General features: G+C 41.3%; 1 protein-coding gene across 5 annotated transcripts in view; it reads right to left on the reverse strand.

The window, feature by feature from the left end:
• SNX9 (sorting nexin 9) overlaps positions 1–12,387 on the reverse strand; it is an 86,556-nt gene that overhangs the window by 43,064 nt on the left and 31,105 nt on the right. For 3 of the 5 annotated variants that reach the window (XM_018567196.1, XM_018567195.1, XM_018567194.1), the window contains exons 3-5: positions 10,061–10,147; positions 7,057–7,131; positions 1,116–1,226 (exon numbers count right to left, since the gene is read on the reverse strand). In XM_018567196.1, the coding sequence (XP_018422698.1) occupies positions 1,116–1,226; positions 7,057–7,131; positions 10,061–10,147 (273 nt within the window). Of the gene's footprint in view, positions 1–1,115; positions 1,227–7,056; positions 7,132–10,060; positions 10,150–12,387 lie in introns of all 5 variants that reach the window. The other 2 variants (XM_018567197.1, XM_018567198.1) reach the window with 1 other exon arrangement.

Consider the following 12,387-nt stretch of genomic DNA (forward strand, 5'->3'; position numbering starts at 1 on the left):
CTGAAGATATGCTGTGGTATCTGGCACCAAGCTGTCAGTAGCAGATCCCTTAAGTTCTGTAAGTTGCGACATGACTCCCGGAGAGAGATGCTTCATGTGATTCGTAGTCCCACTACAGCTGGAGGGCCGCAGTTTGGACATCCCTGCTATAGATGCTTGATTGGATCGAGATCTGGATAATTTGATGGCCAAGTCAACACCTCAAAGTCCTGACCAATGCAGACAAGGAACATCACACAAGAGCTGCAGTTTTGGAGCTGCTCTGACCCAGCAGTCTAGTCATAACAATTTGGCCCTTGTCAAAGTCGCTTAAATCCTCACACTTGTAAATTTTTTCTGCTTGCAACACATCAACTTCAGGTACAAAATGTTCACTTGCTGCCTCATATATACCACCCACTTCCAGGTGCCATTGTAATGAGATAATCAATGTTATTCACTCAACCAGTGGTCATAATGTTATGGCTGTGAGGTACATGTACTCTTTACCACCTTGCTCAAAGTTTAAATAGCGGAGTTAACAGAGGAAAGATCTTCAGACAATTCCCTCTTCCTCTTTTGCAATGCATTATTGTACTGGTTGTTTCGTAGTATGCTTTACCCATTCAACAATATATCTAACCACTTTTAAATGGAACTCATCTGCATTTTGAAAAAAAATGTCAATAATAACTCTGGCTAGAGATTTTAAAAGTTTGAGCAAATTAATTTCTATTATCTCCTTTCTGTACATTCCTCTACCTGTAGGTGGTTTTGTCAGTCTGTATCTGGTCTTATCACCTTGTACCTGGCTCTAGTCTATGCATCCCCTCCTTATTTGTGTCTTGTCTGCTCAGTGGCTCTTGCCCCCATCAGCCAGCGCTGGTGCATTATGTGGGCTTACTCGGTTAGCATGTAGTAGCTCAAACCTCCCAACCCTGCAAATGATATCATCTGGCCTTTGCCCTTCTGACCTAGTGCATCCATACCGGTTGTCCAAATCTGTGTTTCTGCCCCTGGCATTGGTACGGCCTACAGATAAACCCCTACACGCCAAATGAAAGCCCTGCATTTGCTGCAAGGCACATATACCTCATAGAGAACTTACTATACATGGAATCACACTGCTGACATACCTGTTCACCATTGTTGGCAGTCTGAGCAGTCTGAGCAGCGATGGCAGAAAGTGAATCAAAGAAAGACAAATCTGGAGCTGTGTTGTTAGAAGCAGCTCCATCTCCTGTTAACTGGAAAAAAAGATATAAAAAGTATTGGGTGATATGCATGCTGATGGAAAGCAGACCTGTATTGAGGGGGGGGTTATTATTTTGTATTTTTGAAGATTTGTTTTTAAAAAAAATTTTTAGACACCTTTATACCAACGTGTGGTTCCGATCATGAACTACACATCCACATGTGATGAATCCACATCATCACTTTCCACAAGTCCCTACATTATAAGACAAGCATTATTTTATTTTACAAAATGACAGACAGGAGCAAAGTGTAAAATGATGAATAAAATGCATAATAATATTACAATACATGGTTTCTTTTATTCAGAACAAAACAATCCTCCCCATGTCCATGCCAGCAGACATATTAGTCTTTTAGTATTGAATAAAGGTACTCCACAGACTCTTTCAAACGGAAAGTACCAACAAGGAGGAATGTGGTGGCTGCATTTGTTTTGTTAGGCCAAGTACAATTTTTGCAAGTACTGAAAAATTCCTGTTGATCCGGTTAGAAATCCTGTGTCTTTTTAACACTTTGTGCACTGAACGGATATCTCAAACAATGTTATCAGCTATCTACTAGAAACTGCAGACCTATTTTCTCCTACGTAATGCAGATATGGTGAGGGGGAAGGGTCTGTAGTCCAGATAAGAAGTGGAATTTACGGTTACAAATCTGCTTTTCCATAAATACAAAGCAGTGAGTAGGGATTGCCACCCTAGAACAGGGAATATGTTACTTGCCTAACTACCAGGTGAAACTAAAGGGAAAAAAAAGTCTAAAAAAAAATGAATGCAACCATGACATCTAAGGATTGGTAAGCTGCAACATATTACATTTATGTTTTGGGGTTCAGTCACGCTTTAAAGAAAATCACAGCTGGTGTGCTTGTAATGTAAAGGTAATCTGAAATAATCCTATATTACAAAATGGCTTGTTTAGCAATAAGTCTTTATTATTTAAAGCAGGAAATTAAATCTATACCCTTGTTGTGGGGGTACCACCGCACTGCAAAGGTTAAATTCTCATTTTGTTTAGGGAGCTAAAATAATAAAGTTATACTCCCCCGAACTGTGATCCTTGCTGGCTCCCAGACCGGACCCTTCAGCCTGTTTTTTCCTCCGCTCTAGCAATGCAATCCCCCTCGGGCATCCTTGCGTTCAATACACTGTATAGGATGTAATGACTCATAGGACCTTAGAAAACTGTAGAGGAGCGGGAGCGAGGCTGAAGGGACCAGTGAGATTAACACACCGCACCAGTGGGAATGGGCCTCAAACATACTAGTTTTGCCTGGGTTTAGTTGAATGCTATCGTGGATTAAGCCTTTACTAGACATCACATCCCGTACATTTCAATATGGTTACCAGAGACAAAAAAATTCTAAAAAGTTGTAAATATATTATACCTATATATAAAAGGTTCAACAAAAAACAGGCATACATATATTACACTGATCTACAAATTTTGGAAAATGATTGACCTCCGAGATAAAATGTGTTAATTCTTACATATTTTGATTAGATGAATTCGAAAACAGGTGATAAAGGTGCTGGTTGGTTGGCTAAAGTTTTCGAGATTTAAAAAAGATTTTTACACAGGCGAGTATATTTGCCTACAAGGGAGGGAGGTGTCTGATGATTATGATGCCTCGTAACTTCTCGACAAAGTACGGAAAAACAATGAAAATGGTACCACATGGAAGGTTTATAAATCTATCTTCACTTTGAGACTAAAGATTATTACCTAACTGTAATTCATTGTTCTTTTATTGAAGGGAAAAATGTGTCTTGGTCAGATCTATGCATCATACAGTTACATCTGGTGGCTTGTGAAAGTGTCATTGCCCAACATTTCCAAGGAACAGTTGCGTGATATTTTCCCTCAGAAACCAAGATGCCTTGAAACTGTGTAAACAACGCAGATAACTTCCGCTGCAATTGTGGCAAGGTTACATTTGCATCTCAAAAGTGCAGTATGACGGCAGTGGTAAAAAAGGCATACCACCTATATTTTGGATGCAAAATAGGGGATCAGGACAAGAGTTGGGCCCCTCATTATTATTGTTGCAACTTATCTGCGTCATTGACTAAATGGGAAGAAAAAGTCCATGCCTTTCACAAGCCCAATGGTGTGGAGGGAACCCACCAATCATAGTAGCGACTGTTATTTTTACTGCTGGAATCCCTCCAGGGATGATCCGACTGCAGTTCACAGGAGAAAAGCCACAAAGCGCACTTTAGATACCGAATAAAGATGGAACCTTGCCGTTTCATCTGATGTTAGAGCTTGTCAGTTTTTCATGCAAAAAGCATGAAAATGTTACATGAAAAACCAATCAATGAATGGAAAGTTATGTTATTGGTATCAATAAAAAGATACATTAACAATGATTGGTGTGGCACCATTCTCATTGCTATATCACATTTTGCAGAAAGGTTATGGAGCATAATCGCACATCCCCTTCGTAATTTTGAATTATTTTGCTGCAATTGTGACCTGAAGCTTTATCTTGGAAACGGGAGCCAATTAATACTCATGACTTCATTTTTCTTTATTAGTGATCCCATTCTGGTCAAACTCAGCTACTTTAATTTCCGAGGCTTTCTCCTTGTAGACCAGTGTTATAACTAGGCTATTCACAAAAGGGTGAACGGTTTGGAGAAGGCAGGAGAAGTGAACAATCTAGGCCAAAATAGTAGGGCTGTGGAAATTAAAGATTAACTTCTCGATTAATTGTTAAACTTTTTGATCGATTAAAATTATTTTGATCGCTAATGAAAACACTTACCTCTCCGCCGGCTTCCAGGAGTCCCGTCGGCGATCCGGTGACGTCACGGACATCGAAGTCACCAGACTCCTCCCCCCTTCCCCAAGTGGCTCCGTCGGCTAACGAAGGGAAGGGGGAGGAGTCCGGTGACGTCGATGTCCGTGATGGCTAACAAAAGGGAAGGGGGAGGAGTCCGGTGACTTCGATGTCCGTGACGTCACCGGACTCCTCCCCCCTTCGTTAGCCGACGGAGCCACTTGAGCCTGTGAGTTTGCCCAAGAAACTTTCTGCACGGGCGCCAGCCAAGGCATTGGCCTATACACATACAACACAGCAATGAAGTAATAAAATGAACTAGGATCACACTAATCCAGCACATTATTATTCTGAGTTGCCCCACTCAAGCAGCGGCCATATTGAGTCGGGCACGTGAGATTAATAACGTGCTGGATTAGTGCGATGCTAGTTCATTTTATTACTTCATTGCTGTGCTGTATGTGTATAGGCCAATGTAGTTGGATCTGCATGTGCGTTATAATTAATTGAAATTAATCGATTAATCTATTTTAAAATATTTCGATTAAATCGAACACAAAAATTTCAATCATTACCAGCCTTACAAAATAGCCGATTTAGACACATTCTCCAATTCAGCTCACTTTCCAGTTCAGCTATTTTGTCCTAGATTGCTCACTTCTCCTGCGTTCTCCAAACTCTTCACCCTTCTGTGAATAACCCTGTTAATATGCTAAAAATCAAGGCCTTTTATATCTTGGATTACTCTATGCACTATATTTAAAATCACATATTACCCTTTTCTGCACATACTCCCCATAAAAGGTACTACAGTTGACTTTGCATATCATAAAACAACTTTTTCCTATTACATACAACTGTGTTCCATATAGTTCTTGGGGAATACACAATATTGGTTAAGTGTTTCACAGAAGCTAAGCCTGCTTGGACCCAGATGCGGGTCCAAAGGCTTTAAAACTTTTTCGTTACCGGCCAAGGACAAATATACAAACCAGAAGTTCTGATTTGATTTGCTTCATATTTGTTCTGGGTCAGTGATCTAAAGACGAAGCTTCAATACACAGCAAGGCAATTGGCTTTTTCAAAAAAAAAGGTCAAGGTTGCATTCAAGCCACAAAATAATACACTGGAAGCATATACTGATGGTAAATTCAGGTGAAGCAAGGTCTGAACGCCTAAACCTTTTATTTCTTTCTCCAATTAGTCAATGTTGACAACAGTGTTACATAGGAAGGCAGAATAACATTAAAGACTGGGAGATAAAAAAAAAAACAAAATGCCAAAAAAGATAGGATAGTTGCATGTAGGGATGTCCCGATACCGATGCTAGTATCGGGGCCGATACAGGGCATTTTCAGGAGTACTTGTACTCCTGAAAATGCCCCGATGCCTAGATCAGATACCGGCCGTTTACATTTTTTCAACTAGCTTTGGCCATTGACCCCCATAGGCCCTGCCCCGGAATACCTCACCACCAAACGAGGCTCCCTCTCCGCTCTGACCTCTCTGGAAGTGTGACAGCATGGCGGGCGGTAAGCGTTCTGTGTGGACAGTCTCTTCTCCCTGCTGGTGTTGGCTGCAGAGTTCTGTGTCTCTTTCACAAACATCTGTAGCCAGCACCAGAAGGCAGAAGAGACTGCAGCTGTGATCCCCCGCTGCCCCCCTCCACCCTGTATCTTAGCTGCTGCTGCTCCTCCGTGTCCCGTCCTTTTCAACTTTATGAAATCGGTTTCCTTTTGGTGATATATCTCAGTGTGAGATGCCCGTGCTCCTTGCTGCACAGCAGTTTTCACTCTCATTGTAAGAAGAGAATGTCTGTTCAGTGTGCTCACGGGGGGGAGAGAAGCTGTAAATCTTGCCTTCACACAAAACGGATATTCTCTTCTTTCATTGAGAGGGAAAACTTCTGTGTGGGTCTGGTGAGAGCATTATTAAACATCTGCATGGACATCTTACACTGAGATATACGACCAAAAGCAAACAGTTTCATCAAGTGGAAAAGGAATTGACACTTGTAACAATAGACAGCCTGCTATTGGATATTTTAAATTGCAGTAGCCAATACCAGGCTGGCTATTGTACCCCCCGCCCCCATTGCCTGCTGTAAATCAGCAGAGAGGACCTGATTGAGAACTGTGTCTTCAGTTCCCTCCTTTGCTGATTGACAGCAGGCAGTGGACGGGTACAATAGCCAGCCTGCTATTGGCTATTGCAATTTAAAATATCCAATAGCAGGCTGGCTATTGCTCCCAGCCACTGCCTGCTGTATTTACATTCAGTGAATCCAGTGAAGTAGAAAGGTGACACTAGAAGTCTAAAAGACCCCTAATGTCACCTTAAAGAGAACCTGTCACCTCCAATGCACGCAGCACTGGTGAGAAACTGCCCTAGAATCATTAGTCTGTATTGTTTTAGAAAAAATGTCACATGTCCCTTTAAGAAAAAGTATCGGTAATTGGTATCGGCAAGTACATGAGGGACAGTACTTGTACTTGGTCTTGAAAAAGTGGTATCGGGACATCCCTAGTTGCATGTTATTAAAGTATAGTTTGCTAAGCACTGTGCGTCATTAACAATTGACATTTTATATCATAAGATCAGCAATGCTGATCTGGTGCAGCCTATTTTCAGCACTTTCTCTCTATATCCACGCACTCCAGCTATGGCTGCATGGAATTTCTCAGGGGAGCTTTCTTGATCATGACAACAGTGGACCATGCTGGTGTAATGTATATGGAAATAGCAACTTGCAGTCCCCATCAGAGGCCTGTATAACAGGGTGACAATGCAGGGGCACAAGTGGAAGATGAACACAGCATTAAACATCCTATAGTTGAACAAGGACCTCAATGCTGGGATCACCATGTATCACTAGGTTTATCAGTTTTAATGAAAGCTACAGATTTACAAATATTAAACATGCATTTTGAAATTACATTACATGTTAAAGCTTATAGGAGGATTTAGTGTTTGGTTTTACAAATACTTTAAATGTAGGAAAAAGCAAAATGCAGAGTACTGGCAACATCCCTCACCTCAACATAGTCAGTTGGTACAAGTCCTCTTTCACCCTGATTATTCTTTGCTTCAATCCATCCTCCTCCGACATCCTGCAAGAGAAGCCATTGAGAAAAATCATGTACATGAACTCTTAAACACATATGGCTTGCATAGTAGTGAATAAGAGACAGTCTCTAATTATCTAGATTAGTGGGGAAGCTAATTGATTTTCAAAGGAAGGATTTGGAGTGGTAACAAAATGAGGTTCCTGCCTGCCACAAGCTTGGGAAAAATACAGTAGGCTTGGAATGCTATACACTACCAACATGCCAAAATGAAGACAGTCCACCTCATTTCCCTTAATGCAAATCTTACACAGTTTTCCCCATGATCACCTGCAGCAAGGGTGAGGAAACTTTTCATCTGAGTGTGACTGCAGCCTTTTGCAAATCTGTTTTGTGGCAACAGGGGGGTTGCAGTGCAGACAGGAAGTTTCTTTCTCAATGATTGGTCGCAAGTTACTACGTAGAATGAGCATGTATGTCCAACTGCATGCTTCCCCAAAGTTTTCAGATAAAGGCCTTTGGGAATCTGGGACTTCCTTGCCTGCACAACTTCAGACCAAGGAACAGGGCAGTTCAAGAGGCTAGATTACAGATGACAGACGAGATCTGCAAAGTTGGAATGCCCATAGGTACTATGTCTTTGCTTTGCTCATTTTAAACCTAACTCCAGGGAAGGATTAAAACCCTTGTGAGGTTATTTTCGTCCTGTCTTTGTGCCATCGCGGAAATGCTTCACTTCCTTCCCAAAAATGCATCAGAAAGTAGGAGGGGAAACTCCAAAAATGAGAGAATTCCCCTCTTAGATGTCTCTGAAACAGATGTTCCCATTGGAAGATTTCTCCATACCTCTTGGTCTGGAAAAACTCACATTTTTAATTTCTCCTCACTTTATTTCTCAGTGTCAAAAGTCACCAGTACAAATAGGGGGGTGAATTTTAATAATGGGTACACAGACAGCAACAAAAACCTCCCCACTCTATTAAAAAATATAATAATAATAATAATAATATGTTCATGAAATAAAAACATAATTAGGGGAAAATCTTTTCCTTTAAGATTATGTCATACTGTATAGAAAGCATGTGATGCGTTTACTGTCGCATTCTATTTTTATCAAATATGACGTCATTTAGATTACACACCTTGAATCAGAGGCACATGACTACAGCTGTAACTGGTCACAGTTCAAAGCTAAATTGTTTCAACACATTTTATTGTTGAAACAAACAAATGTGTAGGGATGATTTCATCATAGCTACTGAGCAATTATTTTAAATGAGAAGATTACACCATCTGAAAATTAAACTATAAAGCATTCAATTGCTTGCTGTAGACATTTGGCCCAAGGAAAATGAGGGCATTTTGCACCCCTAGAATGGGCAATAATTAGAAGATTTAATTACACTACGTTTATAAAATATAAATTGAACAATTGAAACCAAATAAATATAAATTTTACTTTTTAGGCTGTGCTAAGCTTTTTATTCAAAACAGAAAGTGTAAATACATTCAGGCTGAGTAATTACTACAAGTAGTAGGAGTGCCTGCTATTACAGATGGAGAGAACTCCCATTATCATGGTGATTAGCACCCTGGGTTTAGGTTACATCTGACCTGTACGGTCATGCTGCAATGTTGACAAAGGAAACAAGAAAAGGAAACCGAAGCGCCACAACGCAATAACTTGGGTTTGATGGGACAAGGAGTGCAAACAGTATAAGGCTAGCTTCAGACCCGAGTGATACCCGGGGCGTGCGTCCCGGGACCGCACGATCGTTTGCTACCAATGCACACATTGGTTGCCGTGAAGCCCCATTGATTTCAATGTGGTTACATCCAAGCCGCAATCGCTAAAAAAAAAAGGTACAAGTACCTTTTTTTGTGAGACATGACGCGCAGCTTTTTTAGCCACGATCGTGTTCAATTGCACTGGCGGAGTTGCGGCGGGAAACCGCGCAATCCACCTGGCGCGACTGGGGTGCCATTAAAAAATAATGACACCGCAAGCGTGATCGGCTGTGGTGGGCGACTCCGTGACCACACGGCATTCTGCATGGTTTTGTGCACGCTTGCCGCACAGTTTGTAATTGCCCAGGTGAGAACCTAGCCTTATACCCACATGTGGGAAGGTGGATATGAGCTTCAACACGGTAACCTTGTGGAAGTTGTGGTATTGTGGTGATGTTAGGATTGGTGTTGATCCTCTGGCCCAGAGACCAACACCCATCCTAACAACACCACAACTTCCACTAGGTTACGGTGTTGAAGCTCATATCCACTTGATGTACTGTGTATTCACTAATCAGCTGCACAGATTATAATGGAACTGCTGAACAAATGCACAGTTACCCTTTAAGCTATTAAAGAATAAAACAACAAGAAAGAAAGCCATACTGCTTTTAAAAGTCTGTCTGATCCCATATAATGTTTAAGTTGAAGTTTACTTTTAAAATCATGTTACAACCATGGTCGGGTGTAACATGAAATATGGTGACATCAACACCGCCCCCCCTCCCCAAGTTACCTGAATTGTGGGGTTCTTCTACCCACAGCCTGCTGTTGACACAGCCATGCCATCCATTCACAGACTCTATGAATCAAGAAGCTACAAGTTCCGTCAGCCACCGCAGCAGAGAGTCTTGTAGTTCTTAATGGAATCCAAGTGCATTGACATAATCGCACTTGTAGTCCATTGAAACGTCCTGCCGTTACCGTTCAGTAAAGACACAGACGGGAGAGAGAATCTGCAGGAGCCAGAGCATTGCACCCACGATCCACTGAACATGGTTGCAATTTTTACTATGTGTGCAATTAACTTTTTTAAAGTGGACTTTGCCTTTAACTACATTTATTTTTGCATTAAAAGACTGAAATATAAGTGAAACCAATAAATAGCAAAGTAAGACAGTGCTGACAGGCTAACAAGTCATTTTCAGCCACATATAGCAGAGTAAACAAGAAAACGCAAGCTTACCTTATTCGTTACTGTAACGAGTTCGCCTTCTCTCACAGTCAGCTCATTATTTCCAGGTTCCGCCACAAAATCATACAAAACTTTTGCCTGCAAGGTTAACAAAACCAGATGTATAAATCTTTCTGAAGAAATGATGCTGATATTGATTTTTTTTTTTCATTTACTTAGCTAAAAATAACTTGTGACTTATAATTTCCCCCCACTAATGTTTCACTGGTGAGATTTTTTTAACACATATGGAAGATTGGTTAGGAAAATCTCTGCTCATCGGTGACTTCCCACACTTGATACGGATTTAAAATAATAAAAAGTACCCGCAAACGTTTCAATGTTTAAAGCGAATTTCGTTTAAAAAATAAAACTGCAGCATTCTAATCCCCCCCTCCATTGCTCAAAAAAGCCAACCTATTTTATTAAGTGTGTGTTTATTTTTGGTTCAACCCATCCTCTACTTTATTGTCAACTAGATAAGAATGTCTTATCAGTCTATTCTAGGAGCCTCCTTTGATATGTGACATCACATATGCCAGGCAGCATTACTTCCTCCATTCATAGAACACGTGAGCAAAGGCCGCAGCAGATCTCACACATGCGCAGACAGAGATCGGGTGCCGTATATGTTCACAAGTTCCATGAATACAGGAAAGTAATGCCTCCTGGGATATGCGACATCACATATTCCAGGAGGCATTACTTTCCTCTATTCATAGAACAAGTGAACAGAGGCGGCACCAGATTTCGCACATGTGCAGAGATCGGGCGCCGTGTCTGTTTACAAGTTCTATAAATGGGGGAAAGTAATGCCTACTACCAGGAAGCATCCCATAACGTAAAAGGGAAAGTGGCAGCCCGAGAGAGAAGACAGCGCTGGATCTGCTGGGCTTATAAGTATATTAGGTAAGAGGAAGTTTCCTCTTTAATGACACATATGGCATATTTATAAAGCAGCGAATGTGGCAATCACCAAACATTCAGTACATGTAAATTTTCCTGGCACATGTTTAACCTAACTAAAAATGCCTCCCACCCACAGTGTGATCGCCCGCACGGCACCGCAATGCCGTGCATTCCAATCCAATTGCAAACAATTGTGCATGCAGTTTTATTCTGATGTAAACTTTATGTTTGTAACACTGCATTTGTGTTTTTCATTTTAAATTAAGAATGGTATTCATTTCATTTTTTTTATCCGAAACCAGATTTCGCACATGTGCAGAGATCGGGCGCCGTGTCTGTTTACAAGTTCTATAAATGGGGGAAAGTAATGCCTACTGTTTTATGTGACATCACATATCCCAGGAGGCATTACTTTCCTCTATTCATAGAACAAGTGAACAGAGGCGGCGCCAGATCTCGCACATGCGCAGAGATCGGGCACCGTGTGTGTGTACAAGTTCTATGAGTGGATCAAAGTAACGTCTACTGTGATATCACATATCCCAGGAAGCATTACTTTCTTCTATTCATGGAATAGGGAAACAGAGGCGGCCTCGCACATGCGCAGAGATTGGATGCCGTGTCTGTTAACAAGTTCTATGAATGGAGGAAAGCAATGGCTACTGTAGTATGTGACATCCCATATCCCAGGAAGCATTACTTTCCTCTATTCGTGGAACATGTGAACAGAGGTGGCGCCAGATCTCGCACATGCACAGAGATCGGGCACTGTCTGTTTACAAGTTCTATGAATGGAGGAAAGTAATGCTTCTTGGGCTATGTGATGTCACATATCCCAGGGAGCATAACTTTCCTCTATTCATAGAACACTTAACCCCTTCATGACTGAGGCCCTTTTTTCAATTTTTGCACCCATGTTATATTCCACATTTTAGGCCTGAAAATGACGTAAAACCCCCCAACATTATATATTTTCTGAATGCCAAGACCCTATAGAATAAAATGGTGGTAGTTGAAAATTTTTATGTTGCGCAATATTAGCGCAACTCCTTATTAAACCCCAAAATTTAGTGACAAATTTAATTAAATGCCCCAAAACACAACAAATTACCCATTTTTTAAATGAAATATAAAAGATGAGGTTACAACGAGTAAAACGATACCCAACATGCCCAGTTTACAGATTGCGTGCGACCGTGAAACGGCGAAAAACTGCAGTACCCCAAAAAGTCAATAAAAGACACTTTAAAAGCCCCCACAGGTCATCAATTTAGAAATACCCCAAAATACTGGCCCTAGGATTATTGCTCTCACTCCGGCGTGCGCGGCGATACCCAACATGTGTAGCGCGTTCGTCGTTTTCATGCGTAGGCGCACCCGACGCGTGTTTACGTGGCGACGCGCGTGCTCGCGGGGGCGGGGTACTTTTA

The sequence above is a fragment of the Nanorana parkeri genome, unplaced genomic scaffold, assembly GCF_000935625.1.
Source record: "Nanorana parkeri isolate BGI_ZX_2015 unplaced genomic scaffold, ASM93562v1 scaffold1018, whole genome shotgun sequence".
In the NCBI taxonomy this organism is placed as follows: Eukaryota; Metazoa; Chordata; class Amphibia; order Anura; family Dicroglossidae; genus Nanorana; species Nanorana parkeri.